At 65.0% G+C, this 17,132-nt stretch overlaps 2 protein-coding genes across 2 annotated transcripts; one reads left to right on the top strand and one right to left on the bottom strand.

Annotated features, from left to right (window-relative positions):
• The first annotated feature begins 6,594 nt into the window (after positions 1-6,594).
• On the top strand, positions 6,595-11,218 carry MAB21L4 (mab-21 like 4). Its single transcript, XM_062006081.1, has 5 exons — positions 6,595-7,169; positions 8,177-8,399; positions 9,237-9,390; positions 10,549-10,905; positions 11,126-11,218. The coding sequence occupies exons 1-5, from the start codon at positions 6,698-6,700 to the stop codon at positions 11,216-11,218; spliced, it is 1,299 nt and encodes a 432-aa protein (XP_061862065.1). The 5' UTR covers positions 6,595-6,697.
• Positions 11,219-11,797: 579 nt separating this feature from the next.
• AGXT (alanine--glyoxylate aminotransferase) lies at positions 11,798-15,156 on the bottom strand. The gene is made up of 11 exons (XM_062005979.1): positions 14,920-15,156; positions 14,605-14,797; positions 14,190-14,254; positions 14,004-14,104; positions 13,712-13,782; positions 13,309-13,393; positions 13,006-13,101; positions 12,753-12,822; positions 12,557-12,652; positions 12,218-12,346; positions 11,798-11,905 (listed from the first exon to the last, which is right to left on the bottom strand). The coding sequence occupies exons 1-11, from the start codon at positions 15,097-15,099 to the stop codon at positions 11,798-11,800; spliced, it is 1,194 nt and encodes a 397-aa protein (XP_061861963.1). The 5' UTR covers positions 15,100-15,156.
• Between the last annotated feature and the right edge of the window lie 1,976 nt (positions 15,157-17,132).

Here is a 17,132-nt window from a genome sequence, read left to right as displayed (position 1 = left end):
CCCTTTCCCCGGCTCGCAGCTCCATCCAGGGAGCCCAGCTTCTCAGTGGCCGCCACAACGGGGTCAGGACCTCCCGTGCCCACCCCAAGGGGTGCGTTTGGTGGGGCTGTCACGATGGGGCAGGTTCTGGGGGTATCCCAGGAGCTCATCCCAGGCTTCTCCCGCCCTTCTGGCCCCCTTGACCAGCGATGCTCCTCAGCAAAACACCTCAGCACAGGGCCGAGCAGCATTTGGACCTGGTGCTTCTACCCCGGCTCTGCAGACACCCGGCGAGCGGGCTAAGGAGGCTGCCAGGCGCTGGGTGGCCAGGCTTGCTCTCTGCAAAGCTGAAGGAGAGGCAGATGCCGCATCTGGGAGCGAGGCACGGAGGCAGAGGTCCTTCTGCCCACCCCGAGCCCATCTCTCTGCAGCATCACAGCACTTGGGTTGCACCAGATCCATGAGCAGTTGCTCCCCGGTTCCCCCCGCTGCCGTTCACAGCCCCGGCGCTGCCAGCTGCCTCCCACAAAAGGCAGCCCTGGAAAAACACTGGGAAAAAGCACAAAGCCCTACCCACCCCACCCCCCAAACAGGCCCCGTGCGTTTGAGGGGGGGGAGGACGTGCAGAAAGGACCCAGGGAGCTATTAACGATCCAGAGAGTGTTCAACACGGATGCTTTCGGGCGGAGGGGCCTGCAGGTCAGCACATGGTTTGGATTTGGCTCTCTCCTCCTCCCTTCCAGCTAATTAGGCCAAGCGCAGAGAGCGTTCCCCGCGGATGCCGAACACGTGCGCGGCACAAGCGTCACCTCCCGTGGGGGGAACCAGCCCCGGGAGCCCGCTGCCTGGGGCGGGTGAGGCAGCCAGGCAGCCCGGGGGGAGCTGCACGGGCACTGGGGGTGGTTTTCATGGAGGGGTTTGAACTCGTTGCCTGGCCTGGGTTCAAAGAATGCAAGAACACGAATCACGCGCAGAAATGCAGGTGGTGGGAAGGGGCTGGAGGGCGGCCAGGAGGACGAGGTGACTGCTCCCCTGCGCTGCCCCAGCACGCAGCCGTGCCCACCGCTGCCTTCTGGCTCTGTGGGGCCACAGGAACAGTGGGGTCCCCTTCCCCTCCTCTCTCCCCACCACCCCGGGAACTATGTGGCCAAGGTATCCTGTGGCGGCGGGGCAGAAGAGCTACAGCTTCAGGATGGCAACTGTGTCCCCGGCCTTGCCTCAGCCAGGGAAGCCCCAGGTGAGCAGAAGGAGACAGGGGGCTGGGGATCTCCAGGTGCTGCCACTCTAAGGCTTTTCCACTCCCTCCCTGGGAGCAGCAGCTCAGGGCTTCTCAGTGGTGCTGGGCGCACACGGTGTCACCCCGACACAGGACGGGAGCTGTGGCTGTGCTGGCGCATGGTGACACCGGTGCAAAAAGGGACGTAGGGCTATTTAGATGGACACAAGTCTCGTTCCCTTGGGGAAAACCCTGTCCCAAGTCTCTCGCTGCAGCACTGCCAAGCCAAGCCTTTGAACTGCTGCAGGCGCCGTTAACTCTGGAGGGATGGGGATGCCACTGGTGAGCGTCCCTTCTAGCCTGCAGCACTGAGGCCGCCCAGCCACACAGCTGCGGGGCGGATGGGAAGGCAGCACTTCACCCAAGGACTTCACCGGCTCCTGGCGTGGTCCCAGCACAGGGGGCAGTGCCCGAAACCAGGGCACGAGGCTGAAACCGGCGCCTGGCAAAGTCCTGTCCCTGGATGGGGCTCCTGGTGGGAGGCGGCTTGAGTTGATGGGAGCAAAAGCCACCCACAACCACGGTCCCTGAACCACACAAGGAACACCTGAGACCCGCCAGGAGCCCGCGGGGCCGGGGCCATCCGTGAGCACCTCCAGCGGCACGGCGCGGCGTCGGGAAGCAGCACCGGATTTCCCAACCCAGCTGAAGGCTCCTTGGATGTTCTGTTGCTTTGATTGTTTGACAGACCATGTTTTTTAAATTATTCTTGTATAAATATTTACGTGTTTTTACAAGAACCATGCTTTGAGCAACGGGCCATGGCAGAGGAAGGGACCAGAGGGGAGGGTGCTGGATGCTGTGTGGGATTGCTCCATCCCTGCTTTGAAGGTCAGCTGGGGGTTGAGTGGGACCCGTGAGGGAAGCTGGGCTGCACCCATGCCCAAGGCCCCTGGGTGCTGACAGCCCTTCCCAGTGAAAGGTGGCTGGTTGGTGTGACCCTGGCCATTCCCCTCCCCAGGGAGCAGAACCTCGCCGAGCACCGGAGCAGCCGGGGGCCGGGGTGCCTGCTGAGGGGTGCACGCTGCCGCCAGCCGCTGCTGGGAGACGCACGTGTGTCCCTGGGAGCCCTACGTGTGTCCCTGGCCCCCTGGCCTGGCCAGCTCTGAAAACCACCTCCTGCAGCCACCCTGAGCTGAGGAAGCTTCCTCCCTGCCCTACCACCAGGCACCAAGGGCAGGATGTGGCTCTGTGCCCCGCTCCCACCCTGAGTCCAGCTCCTGTGTCTCACTCTGGCACTGCACCCCAGCCCAGCCCTTGCACCCCAGGCCAGGCCAGGGAGGAGGCAGTGGGTGCTGGGAACCCTTGCAGGTCTCCCAGAGAGAAAAGGGGATGGGGTGGGGGGCTCCGGGGGCTGCTGCAGCCCCTGCATCTGCTCCCAAAGCCCCAGGGCCAGCGCTGCAGGGCCAGCAGCTGCAGAGAAGTCTCTGGCTGTGATGGGGACCCTCCTCACGGCCCTGTCCTGCTCCATAGGACTGTTGCTGTGGTTTTTGGGAAGGATTAGGGTGAGCTCCCCCCCTCCCCTCCCCCACCCACAGATGGGATCCACAACCCAGCCTCGCGTTTTCCGCTGAGCTCAGCAGAAATTCGCCCAGAAGGTCAGTGACCAGAGAAAGGGATGATCCATCATTAAATAAATTGTTTTCATTTCCCAGGATAAAGGGGAGGAAAAGGGGGGTGGGGGAGGGCTGGGGGGGATGTGTTGGACTGGGACTGGGGAAAAAAAAAAGAAAGAGCACAAGGCAGGAAAAGCACCCCCCACGCTCCCTGCTGCTCACAGCCTCGGCTGCTTCCCCGTGATCTCGCAGGGCTTTTACAGCCAGAGCTCTTCATGTGATTAGAACAATTATTTCTCTCCTGGCTTGGCTGGTTTTTTTTTTTCCTTCTCCTTTTTTTTTTTTTTTTTAATAAACAGCCTCTTTTGAAATGTTGCTGGGGGAAGCCAAGACTCCAGCTGAGCCCTGGCCCAGAGGAAGGAGCAGGGCCTGGGGGAGCGTGCGAACTGTGTGCGGGTGCGTGCAGGCCAGCACGTGTGTGCGGGAGCGTGCGGGTGCCCCGGGGGGCAGCCCGGGCTGGGGACAGGGCTCAGCGGAGCGTGGAGCACAGCCCCGGGCTGGGAAAACCCAGCGAGGCCCTGGGAAAAAGCAGGCAGGGTGGGGGGTGGGGGAGTGGAGAGGTTCCTCTGCATCTCTCTCAGCCCAGGTGCCCCACTGAACCCCCCCTCACACCCCTGCTCTCCCACTCCTCTGTGTGGTCCCCCCCAGCCCCAGGGCCAGGCTTTGAAATCTGTTGAAAAGAGACCCTTTTTGCCAAAATAAACAGCCTGTCATGTTAAATTACTCTCCCTTCCTCTCTACCTCCCCTGCCTGCGTCCCCACTCCCCATCCCAGCCTCTTTGCCAGGGGCCACGCTGCGCTGGGGGGACTCCCAGCTCCAGCCAGGGGCTGGTGGGGCACAGGCTGCCAGCGCTGGGGTCGGTGTGGAGCCAGGGCACTGGGGCAGAGCATCACCTACCTCCCGCACCCTGGTGTCCCTGTCCTCCGCCAGCCCAGCCTCCCGATGTGCTTCTGCTGGGTGGCAATGGCACCTCGCAGGGCGCAGGGCTTGGTGGCGATGCTGTGCAAGGAGTGAGCTGGGCGAGGGATGCTGGGCACTGGCTGCAGCCCCTCACCCACCCTTACCATGTCGGGTTTCCCCACACCCCTGTGGTTTTCCCTCCATTTCACTTGCCCTTGCTCTTACTTTGGGTTTGTTTTCTCCTATTTCTGACAGAGTGGAAATTCGTCAGACCACACATCGCTGAGATGGAAAGTGAGCAGTGAGCTCATCGAGCCCAGCCCCTCTGCCAGTGCCAGGCTGTGCTCTGACAGCCTCCCAGGGACCCATCCAGGCTGAGCACCACACACTCCAGCTGTGTGCCTCGCAGCTTAGCTGACCTTCTTGCCTCTCTCCAGGCAGTTTTGCCACCACTGGAGATGTGCTGAGCTGAGCCCGTTGCTGGTTACATGCCCTGGCGCTGCCCTCAACGCCCCACCCCACACCGTGCCCGGCCCCGACTCCCCCATCACACACGGGCAGGGCTCAGCCCTCCTGTGTTTTGTTGTTTCCTTCCTCTGCACCAGTTGGAGCTTCTGCTGTCTCCCCTCCACGCCAGCCTGCTCCATCCCCTCCCCAGCTCCTCTCCCTCCCGCTGGGTGCCATCTGCCCCTGCCTGCTGCAGTGCCCGGCTCAGGCTCTCCTGGGGCAGCAGGGGGGATGCCAGAGAGCACGGGGTGGCCTCATGCCCACGGCCCTCCCGGTGGCTCCCATGCACGAGTCACTGCTGGGCAACCTTCTCAAACAGCAGCAAAACTGCAGGCAGGGGCCAGACCTGCTGTACTGAACTGCCTGCTTGGCCTTGGGACTGTCTCCCTGCTTTGAGGTGGACCCCTCCTCTGCACCCAAGCACCCACAGACAAGCTGCACCCTGGCCCAAGGCGTCTGGCAGTACCAGCAGCAGCTCCAGCTGCTCCCAGCTCTCTGGGCTGGCCAGCTGTGCCACCAGCAGTGCCACCAGCAGTGTCCCTAGCCATGCCACCAGCCCCAGCCAGCACTGCTGCCCCGACAGCCCTTCTTCCACCCGCTGCACAAGGAACAGGGCTGCTGCCTGCCCTGAAACTGGAGTGGTCATCAGCAGAAAATGCTGGCTTGGGCTCTGCATCCTCCAGGATGAGCCTGGACCCTTCTGATGGGGAGGGTGAAGCCCCCAAGGAGCCCTGCTTCAGCAGCAGGGAGTCCTGCCTCTTCCAGCTGCTCTCTGGGATGCCAGCTGTCTTGTCCTCCCTGCATGATGGGGGAGGGCAAGACCAAGCTGCAAGTTCAGCCCTGGATGGGATGGTGGTCAGTGGAGGTGACTGAGTGCCCCCTGCTCAGGTGGGGTGAGTTTGGAAGCACAGGCTCCAGTAAGGAGATGCAGAGGCTATCACCTGCTGTCAGCAGTTTAAAATGTAGCTGGGGCTTCCCAGACCAGGGCATTTGTAGCCTCCAGGCAACCAGGAGCCTGGTGTGGGCTGCTGCTCACCTCTGTGACTCACACTGTAGGCACGTGAGGGTGCTCTGTGGGTTGAAGCTCTGGCCCTGCTCCCGCTTTGAAGGCAGCTGAGCTCCCCGGAGCTTAGGTCAAGGAAGGACAGCTCTTCAATGTGGAGGGTGGCTCTTCAGCCGTGTGGGACTGAAGGAGGCATGAAAACAAGCTGGAAACAACCCTGGAGAGATCCAGAAACCTCGCCCGAGTTATATAAAGGAGCTGTAAAGGGCCTGAGCCCCAGGAGCTTTGAGCCCTGTGTTTCTCTTCCCACTCGCCAGAAGTGGTCCCGGGACCCCATGCTTGGCTGTGACCCCCTTCCCACACAGGTTCCTGCTGCCATGGAGCCTTCTCCACTCCCTTCCCTGCTCTGACCACGGACAGGAGCGGTTTGTGGGGAAGCCTGGGGTTACTGAGCCATGCTGTCCTGCCAGGAGAGCTCCAGCTCAGGGCCTGTGACGCTGGGAAACCTTCACCCTCCTCTCCGGGGTTCGTGTGAGATGCTGGAGGACTGGAGGCAGGTCGGACGGTACAGAAAGGCTGTTGGAAACAGCAGCCGCTAACTGTTAGCCCTGCCCGCGGGCAGCCCCGGGGCTCAGCGCAGGGCTCGGCAGGGTGACCAGGACGCGGCTCGAAGCGTAGCCCGGCCCCGCAGCGCAGCCCTTCGCTCGGCTGAGCCCCCCACTCCCTCCCGCCGCGGGGCTCAGCGGCTTTGGGCTGGAAGGCGCCGGTGTACGTGTCCCCCCGGGCGATGCTCTCCGAGGCACGTCGCCCTCGCCACGGCACCCGCGGGGCTCGGCGGGGCCTGTCCGGGGCTGCGGGGGGCTGCGGGGCCGGGGGCCGGGCGCGGGGCGGGCTGTGCCGAGCGCTTGCGTGACGGGCATGGGGTGCCGTAGCTCTCTGGCAGCCAGCGCGGCGTGGCCGGGCTCCAGCACAAGCCCGCTTCCAGCTCCCGTGGGCGCGACACAAGCTGGAAGGAGGACCTGCCCTGGCAGCCCCAGGCAGCCGTGCCGAGCCGAGCCGAGCCGCGCCGCGCCGTGCCGGGGCGGGCGGGCGGTGGGTCGCTCTTGGCTGGCGCTGGCTGTGAGGGGATGCTGCCGGTGCCCGGAGAGGCATCACCGCTCCATCCTGCCGCGAGCTGCGAGCGAGCATCCCTTTCCGTGCCGCTGGACCGCAGGGGCGGGCAGGGTGTGACTCGGCCCTGCCCGGGGCACGCAGCGCTTCCAGCAGCCCTCGCTGGCACTGGCCCAGCTGCGGTGTTGTCAGCACCCGGCTGTGGCTGCCCTCCTCCCGCCCCGCACGGCTCCCAGCCCTGCCCTCCCTGCCCACGTACTTTTCACTCCCGCTCGAGGCAGGCTCCGGGCGGCGGCAGAGCTGCCATGGCAGCCAGCTCTCGCCACTGGCGCAGCTACCTCGGGGTGATCGTGTCCCGTGAGAGGCAGCGGATGGAGCATTTCCAGCGGGCCGAGGACATCCTGCTGACCCTGCTGGAGGGCGTCCGCGCCAGCGAGCCCCGCTTCCTCGTGGACTACGCCAGGAACCTGGAAGCCTTGGAGTTCGCTCTGTGCGCCTCTGAGGACGCCGTCACCATAGAAGTGCCCCTGGGGATCGACGGCGATACCCTGCGGGTGCTGCCGTGCCGGCCCGGGGACGCCCCCCCGGGGCTCGGCACCTGCTACCTAGAGGTGCCTTCTCCGGGAACCCACTTGCAGGACTGGACCAGCGCCGTGCGTGTGACGGAGCAGGGAGGTGGTGTGAGGTGCCTGGTGCCGGGCAAAGTTCTCCAGCACCTGAAAGAGCTCCTTGTCTCGTCCATCGTGCGCTGCCAGCGCCTCTTCCTGCTTCAGCCAGGTGCGTACGGCGGGAGCGCCCCCGGCCCGGAGCCGCTGCGGCACGGCTGGGGAGCCCGGCGCCTGGGGAGCCCTGCACCCCGCAGCAAGTGCCCCGCCGTGTGCTGAGCCAGCCTTGTCCTCAGCCGAGGGAAGGGAGATGCAAACTATCCCCTGCCATCCCACGGCAGTCATCCTCAGGCGTCTTCACCTTGGGCTGATGGCACCCTCCTGGAAGGGTCCCACGGCAAGGTTTGCCCACGCCTGCTGTTAGTTCCCGGGGAGGGCTTGCTCAGTGTCTGGGTGTGCTTGGCTCACCTTGTTCCCTCTGCTTCTGGCCTCTCTGGAGGAGGCTGTTTGGGGGGTGAGCTAGAAGTGTGTCAGGGCTAGAGTGGGACCCTGGGGCATGGGTCTGACCCTGTGTACACACGGGCCCCGGATGGGAGCAGTGTCCCCAGGAAGGACGTGGTGGGAAGAGGACCCTGGGAATACCCACAGTGTTCCCATCAGCTTCTTGCATTTCCATGTCCAAAGGTGCTTCTTGAAGTAGACCTCAGCCCTGATGGAAAGGTGACGTGAGAGGACCAGTGGGCCTGAAAGCCACTTAACTCAGACCCAGCAAGCCCACAAATCCCTCTTCCTCCACGGCCAAGCCAGAGCCCTTCGTCTGCTTCCACTCCCACAACCTGAGACCTTTCCTGGGCCGTTTCTCCTGGCCATGTTGTTTTTCTTGGCACTGCTCAGCCACCCGGCAGCACGGCCCCATTCATGCACAGAGGATTTCCTGCAGTGCCCACAGCCGCTCGCCTGGCCCTGAGCCCCGCTGGAGCGATGCTCCTTCCCAAAACATCCACCCCAGCGGGGTTTGGAGGATGGCTTTTGCAGAGGGACTGCGGCCAAACCACAGCATTGGAAAGGGATGAGTCGAGCAGGGTGGGACGTGCCCGTGGGTGTTGCAGCACGTACCCAGTTCAGCTTGCAGGACCAGCTGCAGTAACCTCCTAACCTTGCCAAACCCTACGCATCCAGGTGACCTCAGCGCCGAGGGCCTGCGGGACGATGCCATGGAGCTCTCCTTGCTGATCCGTGGTGGCTGGAGGACCATCCGCTTTGCCGTGGTGCCCGTGGTGAGGAGGCGGCAGGAGCCGCTCGGGCTCCAGGGGTGGCAGGGCCGCGGTGGCTTCCCCGAGGGCAGCCTGCGGAAGGCCACGGTGCAGGCACACCTCGTCCCTGCCTCTGCCCAGAGCTGGAGGTGAGCGGCTCAGCCGTGCGTGGGGCAGGGGGGCCCTGCCTCGGGGACACCCCCTGCCCAGAAGCACTGCCAGGTGTGGGCAGAAAGGGGATGGGAAAGCGGAGGGACGTGTCAACGGGGGGTTGAGGCCAACTCCCTCACGTTGCCCAATCCTGCCGTTCTGTGCTGGAGGAAAAACCTCAGCCAAATTTCAGGCAGCTCAAGGAAAGAGAGGGGGGATGAAGCTGAAGGAGCCCTGCCAGCTGCTGGCGGGAGCCGGAGCCTGTCCACGCAGAGGGCGGCAGCTCTCGCGGCCCTGTGCAGGTTTCGGGAGTGGGCCGGGGCGTCTGGCAGCAGCGGGGTGATGATGAGGTGCCTCCCAGGGAGCGGGGCCAGGCTGACACACAGCTTGCCTGCCAGCACAGCTACCCGGCCCCAAGGAGGGGCTGAGCATTAGGCTGGACCAGCCCAGTCTTATTTTGGGCACAATGTGGTCCAACTGGATGCTCAGCCCCTCCTTTGGGTTCATTCCAATGCCCTCCCTCTGAGGCAGCCTGCAGCCCTCTCTGCTGCACATAGGGGAGCACAATCCCTTTTTGCCTCCACTTTTGTCCCTCCTGGGGGAGGGCAGGAGCTGCTCAGCAGCGTCCCCGTCACACTGCAGATCTCCCCATCCCTCTTTGCCAGTGGCGGGTGTGAGAGGTGGATTGAGGATGCCACGTGCCTGGGGTCCCACGGGTGGCAGGAGGGAAGGAGGGTCCCACACACACACACCAGCTCACTGCAGGTATCCCTTCCTCAGTCAGGAGGATGCAGTTATCCGTCCTCCCTCTCACCAGACCCTGCTTTCTCTCCCAGATCCTCCACTCACCTGCCCATCCTGAAGCTGCTGCAGGCGGTGGATGTGATGAAGGGGCCTCGGCTGGACAGCCTTCGCCTGCTGGACCAGCTGCGCAGCCAGGACTGGGCAGCGGAGGATGGGGAAGGTGGTCTCACCTTCAACCACCTGAAGGTAGGTGGGTTCAGCTGGTGGGATGGTGGCTCTCCACACAGGCAGAGCCAAGGCTGTTCCCTGGCCCTCTACCTGGCCGGGTCGCAGCTGCAGAAAGATCCCAAGCAACAAGCCCAAGGGCCTGCAGTGCCCATGGCTGCGCCCAGGAAGGATGCAGCTGTCAGCCATGGTTAGAGGGGCTTGATCCTTCTTCCCTGCACATTGCAGGCACTTGCTGGATTGCACCAGCAGCATTAACACCCTGAGAATTAAGAACTGGGGCCCTATGCTGATGTGCCAGGCACCCCCTGGCACAGGCTGCCTGTGCCATCAGGGGCCGTGCAGGGGATGGATTGCTGTGCCTGCCGTGCCGCAGGTCGTCCTGGGCTCTGCTGTGCTGGGAGGTGCCTGTGCAGAGCTGAGGGTGGTGATTCTTCTGACAACACTCTCCCTACCCAACCTTCTGGCCTTCTGGACCCATGCCAGCTGGTGATGCCAGTTGGAATGGGGCTGTGCTGGGGACAGCAAACAGTGGCACAATCCAGGTGTGCCCTGCCTGTGGCGGCTCTCTGGGCCAGAACCAGGGAGAAGGAAGAAAAGCGTGCTGAGGGAACAGCTCCAGCTCCAAGCAACACAAATCCCCTGGGTTTTGCTCTATGTTGCATTTCTTTGATGCTTGTTTGTTTTGAACAAAGGCAATAGTACACGCCTGTCCATCAGAAAAGCATCTTCTGCTCCCTCCCACCCTGGGCATGGCCCGTTATTCCACGTTGCCACCAGGCACTGGTGCCAGGCTGTTTGCCAGCGCAGTGCCGAGGGAGCTGGCGTGGCAGCTGCTGGGGGTTCAGCTGCCTGGGGGGCCCCCGGTGCAAGCCACACGTATGGGGGGTTTTGCTGCTGCCTAGTGCCCCTGGAAAGCTTGGGCATGTTGTTTTGGAGATGCTGCAGAGCTGGGACCTGCCCTAGAGCTGAAATGGGGGCTCTCTGGGAAGTGAAGCAAAGGTTCATAACTAAGGGGGTAGTGGGGGCCCTGCAGCAGCCGAAGCAGCAGCTCCCAGAGCTTGTGCAGCCCTGGGCTGCCAAGGGCATGGTGTCGGTTCTGAGGGCTGATCCCCAGGGCAGGAAGGCAGGGCCTCTGTGGGGACTGCCACCCCCCTGCCCTTCTCTCGCTCCCTGCAGATGGTGCTGCTGTGGAGCACGGAGCTCTTCCCCTCCCCAGAGGACTGGCAGGACCTGGAGGGCTCAGTCTACCGGCTTGTGGTGATTCTCCTGCGCTGCCTGGCCACCCAGCACCTGCCCCACTTCCTGCACCCAGAAGAGAACCTCTTCAAAGGAGGGGCCTTGGACCTCACCTCGCTCTACCATAGGGTGGAGAGCTTTGCCCAGGACCCCCAGCGCTTCCTCCGCTTCCATTTTGGCCTCCCTACACGCACTGGCAGCTGTCAGACAGACCCAGACACTCGAGCCCTCCTGCACCTCTCCACTGCCAACGGGTCCTACTGGCACACAGCCTACTTTGACATCCTGCTCAGCCAGGTAACGCCAGCCCCTCAGCTGGTCTCACAAGGTGGAGCACAGCAGTGCCTCAGAGCACCTGGGCTGGGCAGATTAGGATGTGCTGTGTTTCCCCCCTTACCCCAGACCCCTCCAGCCTCTCCACAGGCACGTGCTGTGGGAGCACTGTGGAGGCTGTGGGGCACAGGGCCTGAGCAGGGCAAGAGTCCTCTCCCCTCACTCTCCTCCTGTCTCTGCTTAGTTCCAGGTGTACCGGATCCAGGACAGCATGCGCCAGGCAGCAATGTCCCAGCTCCTCTCCAAGATCCGTGAGGAAATCCCCCAGCAGAGCTGAGCAGGAGCCCACCGCAGCCCCAGCCCGGTGCCTCGAGACTCAGCGGGGTGCAGGGCGAGCTACAGAGCCAGGGAGCAGCACGCAGCCATGGTGCTTTATTGAGGGAAAAGGGTGCTGGGGGGCAAGTGCATCTGCTGCAGCCAGCTGGGACCACGGCCTCCAGGCTACCCTGGAAGAGAGCTGGGAGGATGTTTCATCCCTGACCCGGGGGGAATGGCTGGAGTCCTGCTCTGCTGCAGGGAGGGCAGAGGGATTGTGACGGTGACAGGAGGGAAAGGGAGGTGTGATTGGATCCTGCACGCAGCCCTCCTGGCTGCTGGCTGTGGGGCTGCCGTGCCAGGGGAAGGAGAGGAGTGGGGGAGCCAGGCCATCAGGGTGAGGAGCGACCCTGTGCAGGGACTGGGAGAAGGGATTTTGAGCCACGTCCTGCATCTGCCCAGCCACAGCCCTCACTTGCACCTCCCCTGCTCTCCCAGCTTCTCCTTCCCACTCTGGCTGGTGTTGCTGGGTGCTGCAGCGTTCCCTGCCGCCCCTGGGGCGGGCAGCAGAGCCCCTCTGCCGCCGTGCCCTGCAGGCTGCTCACATCCTGCTGCGGCCGCAGCGCCTCACGGCGTCTCGCAGGGCACCCAGCACAAGCTCCACGTTGTCACTGGTCGAGTTGCAGCCCATGAGGCCGATTCGCAGGACCTGGAAGGAGAAGAGCAAGCGTGTCCCTGCAGCACCCGGCTCTGCACGGAGCGGCTGGCGCGAGGGCGTGTGCACAGCTCCCACTTTGCTCCTGTTTAGCACACATTTCCTCTAAAGACACCTCCCCCCTGTAACGACTGGCTGTTCAATTAGGCGTGGCAGGTGTGTGTGGTTGGGAGCTGCCGTGCCTGGCCGTGCGTTTGCTGTTGGCAGCCCCCGAGCGCCGCGCACCGTGGGGATGGCGCTGGCGGGACGCGGCTGCAGCGCGTCTGGTGCCCGGCGTGGGCAGCAGGAGGGGAGGACGCTGCCCACCTTGCCCACGGAGGGGCCCAGGCCGCCGGCGATCTCGATGGCACGGTTGTCCATGAGGAAGGCCGTGATCTCCTTCCAGTCGTAGCCCTCAGGCACCCTGAAAGTGGTGATGGTGGGAAGTCTCGCCTTCTGTTGAGAGAGACGCGGAGCTGCAGGCGCGGCTCCCGGGCACAGCCCTGCCCCGCAGCCAGCCCGGCGGCTGCCAGACCAGAGCATCGCTGGCACCGGGGCACTGCTGTAAATGGCTGTTTTCTGCAGCATCAGAAGCTGCCCGGCGCCACGCAGGGCGCTGTCCTCACGCCGTCCCATCACCACGGCGGCGAGCTCACCCACACGCACCTCCTCCTTGACGAAGAGCTCGAAGCCCAGGTCGCGCAGCCCCTGGCACAGCTGGGCGCAGTTGGCGCGGTGCCGTTCCCACGAGCTCTCCAGACCCTGCGGGCAGAGAGGGGGGAGAAGGGCCCTCCCGCTGGCGTGGACCCGCTGGCAGCCACCGCTCCCCCAAGCCCCACGGGCGCTGCCCGGCACCGCTCACCAGCTCCGCCAGCATGGCCAAGGCCTCCCGCAGGCTGAAGAAGCTGTTGATGGGAGCCGTGTGGTGGTACCTGCGAAACCCAGGGGCACTCAGCGGGGTTTGAATGCGGCTGGGGCACAGAGCGGGGCTCTGCCCCCAGCGCAGGGGGAAGGCAGAGCCCTGCAGGGAGGACAGAGCCCTGCAGGGCAGGTAGCCCTGGAGCTGGGCTGGACGGACGGCTGTGGCCGCTCGCCCTGGCTCCGCCTGCCCTCACCTTCGCGGCTCCCCGTCGCAGCCCCAGTAGTTTGCCAGCAAGGACATGTCCAGGTAGAGGGATGGAGGCTTTGTCTTCCTCCTCAGCATCTTCTCCCTGGCCAAGCAGAGTGCTGGGGAGGAGGCGAACCCTGACCCCACCAGCTCTGTGGGAGGGGTCAGTCCCACAGGAAGTCCCCCCCCCAAAAAGCGAGCACCCATGACAGAGTTGCTACTGGGTGCTGGAGACTGTCAAAGCCGGGGGGGTTAAACCCCTCCCCCAGCCCCGGCACCTTTGCCCCGAGTGGGACGGGGCTGCCCTTACCTGGCTCTCTCGCTGAATGAGATGGGGGCACTGCCAGGAGGGGCGTTGAGGACTTTCTGTGACCCTGAGTACAGGACGTCGATCTCTGCCCGGGAAGGGAGGCAGTTCCTTAGGGATGGGGGGCTCCCAGCAGGGACACTCTGAGCCCCCCAGCCTGGCTGCAAGCAGTGGGTGGGAAGTGCAGGGTGGCACATGCTGCAGGTGCTGCTGTGTCTGTCCAGCTTTGGGGGCCACCCCAGCACTGCTGATGGCTCCCCAATGCAAATAGGCTCTCCGAACCAGTTTCTAGTATTGCTTGCCAGAAACATGGGCAGTGGGGGCTGATCCCATTGCCCTCCCTCCCCGGTCCAGGCTTGAAGCCCTCTTGTCCCCTGTATGTCTGTGATGGCACAGTAGCTCTTACCTTGCTGGTCCATGAAGATGGGGGCTCCCCCGAGCGATGCCACTGCATCCACAAGCAGCAGGCAGCCATGCCTGTGGGGGGACAGAGCTCAGCCTCGTGTCCCTGCCACCTCCTCTTGCTCCAGTCCCAGCATCCCATTCCCCCCAGGACTGTGTGTCTCACTGGCATCAACCACTTCCAGCACAACAGACACAGAGAAGAACCTGAGGCGTGTGAATTCCCATGCCCCAACCCCCGATGGTGTCCCTGGGGGTGCCCACCACCACCCCACGGGTGCCCACCACGCACTGACCGGTGGCACAGCTCGCCCAGCCCGTCCAGCGGCTGCAGCACCCCAGTGGAGGACTCGCCATGGGTGATGAAGAACACTGAGGGCTTGTACCGTGCCAGGCCCTGCAGGAAACAGAGGGGAAGGTGGCTGGTGACTGCCCCTGGAGCCAGGTCGTGCCCACTGCCCTGCATTGTAGCCAGCACTCACCTCCTCGACGTCCCACAGAGTGAAGTACTCGCCCAGGGGCTTCAGCAGCTCATGGACATCAGCTCCTGGGAGGGATTTGGGCAGAGGGAGAACGAGGTTTGGGCATGCTTCACACTGAGCAGCCACCTCCACGTTCTGTGAGGGAATCGGTCACATACGACCCGGGAGTGCAGCCACCCACTTGGGTCTGTCCCCTCCCCCCCCCACCGTGGGTTTTCTGGCTGGAGACACCGTGAGCCACCGTCAGCAGACGCACATCACCCTGGGACAAAGCTGGAGCGCTCCCTGGCTGCGGCAGCCGAGCCACCGCTGGGCACTGCTGCCGGGATGGCGACAGCAAACCGGGGGTCCCTTCCTCACATCGCGCCCGGCAGCCCTGTCACCGGAGCGCTGCCATCAGCCGAGCCCAGCGTACCCAGCCTCCTGGCGATGCTGGAGGCACGCTGTCCCCAGATGCCGTTGACAGCCACCAGCGCGGTGTCGCCGTGCTCCAGGAGGTTGAGCAGCGCAGCCTCCATGGCGCAGTGGCCGCTGCCGCTGACGGCCAGGGTCAGGCGGTTCCGAGTCTGGAAGGCGTACTGGATGCCCGCCTTGATCTCGTCCATCACCTGCGGCCGCAGGGGGACAACCGGCACCGCTGCGGCCCTCGCCCTGGCAGAGCTTGTCCCAGCCCCTCGCGGGGGGTGAGCAGAGGAGGGAAGGGGAGGAAGGCTGCGCTGGGGCAACTCACCTGCAGCATCTCGGGGTGCATGTGGCCCAGGAGCTGCCGGCCGCCTGCGGCCAGAATGCGGGGGGGCACGTTACTGGGCCCCGGCCCCAGCAGCAGCCGCTCCGGCACAGCCAGGGGCCGGAGCAGCCCCTGGGGCGGGGGGACGTGCAGCGGGCTGGTGGCCATGGTGGGCCTTGCCATGCCCAGGAGCCGAGCCCCGAGGAGAGGAGCGGTGGAGGCTGCCTGTGCAGCACCCAGCACCGCAATGCAGCGCATCCTGTGTCAATAGTGTCCAGCCTTCCTATGGACCTTGACCCCAGGGCTCAGTGTCCACCCCACCAGTCTGGACTCTGCCCTTGGCCTCCTCCTTATCTATCCAGTTAATGTGCCACCAGCTCCGTCTCTACTGTCTCAGACACCTCATATTTGGGGAGGAGGATGCTCCCCGGGCACACCAGCCTCTGGGAATGGCAAAGACCCATGCAGACCCCTCCCCAAAGGCCTCCTGGACACCGTGGTTGATGTTACCCAACAGCCCTGCAGCAGGTGGGATCCCTGCTCCTGGGCACACAGCCTCTGCCGTTGGATGGTTGTACTGGGAGTGGTGTGACACAGCCACCACGGTCACAACTCCACCGGCTCTTGTTGGCCAGGACCTGCCTTGCCAAGGACATGTGGCCGAATGATAGATGTCTGGAACAGCCTGGTCACAGGGGCAGGTTGCACAGGGGCAGAGATATGTTTGCATGCTTGTTGATTGCTTGTTTTGAGTCCCTGGCCAGACGAGCCACCAGTGAGCAAAGCTTTGGGCTGGGAATGACGGCTATGGGGTAGAAAGCAAACTGCTGTCAGAGCTGGCACCTGCAGCTGGCGCTGATGGCGTTTGGGATAGGTGCATGAGGTTTGGACAGCTTGGGCAGCTGATGCTCACTCACCTCCAAGAGCATCTGTGAGCTGATGTGGCCGACTCCCATGGGTGATGGGAACCAGAAAGCCTGGCCACTGGTGCTTGGTCATCATCTACCAGAGTGAGAACAAGTCCTGATACCCAGCCCCTCACCCTGTGCCCCAGCCGGGTGCTCCTCCGGCCCAGGGACTCCGTCCACACCGGGGTTGCTACTGGATGCCCGTGGACCCTAAAAGTTGCAGGAAAGACCTGCCGCAGACCCACTGGATGAGCACCTTTCTGCTGCTCGTCCTCCAAGGACACCGGTAGGAAGGCTGGGGCCGGGGCAAGGATGGGCGGCCTCGCGGGTGGCGTGGAGGGGCGAGGGGGGCTGCGCTGCTGGAAACAGCTGGCGGCGAACGCGTAATCTGCTTTCCGCGCTGAGTCTAAATTCCCCGGCGCAGATGGGGAGGGAGCCGACAGTGCCACCCGTCTGCGGGGGGCTGCGGGGCGGCAGCGTCGGCGGCGCGGAGGGGCGCAGACGCCCCCGCAGCACAGCGAGGGGCTGCCGACTGGGGCGGGCGGGCCGCCGGGGGGCAGGGGCAGCGGCTCTCCCGGGGCAGCGAGCGGCGGGGCCGCGGCCGCGGGGGGGAGGGCGGTTGCCGGGAGATGCGGGGCCGGGCCCCTCCCCGCGCCCCTGCGGCGGTTCCGCAGCGCGGGTGGGGGGATGCGCTGACGTCAGCGCCCCGGCCCCGGCTCCCGCTGTCCCGGAGCCCCCCTTTTCCCCCGGCCGCGGCCAACCAGCGCGCGGGGCGGGACCGCAGGGGAGGGGCCGCCGCCACCGCACCGGCTCCGCACCGGCTCCGCACCGCGGCCCCATGCCCGCGGCCCCCGCGCACGGCTGAGCGCCGCGCCCCGCCAACCGCCGCCGCCGGCACCGGCGCAGGTAGGGCCGGGATGCGGCAGCCCCACCGCGCGGGCCGGGGTGCGGGGCGGGGGGCTGCCCGGGATGCCGGAGCCGCCCCTCCCGGGGATGGGGAGGGGGGCTGCGGCGAGGGCCATTGTGCCGGGACCCCCGGTGCAGGGTGGGGTGGGGGCGGCCGGGCGGGGGATGCCCGCGGGTCCCCGGCGGCGGGTGCCGCCCCGGCTTCCAGAAGCATCCTGCCGGGGCGATGCCAGCACTAGCCTGCGGCGGGGAGGGGAGGATGCTGTCCCCGCAGCCGGCAGGAGGGGCACACGGGCCCTTTTCACCCCAGAGCCGCCCCAGCTCTTCCCTCCGAGGCAGGTGGCCCCGGGAGTGGAGCTGAGCCGTCTTGCAGCATCATCGTTAGGCTTCAGAGTCGATGAT

This window comes from Colius striatus, chromosome 12, assembly GCF_028858725.1.
Source record: "Colius striatus isolate bColStr4 chromosome 12, bColStr4.1.hap1, whole genome shotgun sequence".
Classification (NCBI taxonomy): domain Eukaryota; kingdom Metazoa; phylum Chordata; class Aves; order Coliiformes; family Coliidae; genus Colius; species Colius striatus.
Note: the sequence above shows the minus strand (reverse complement) of the source record. Positions and strands in the feature narration are given on the sequence as shown.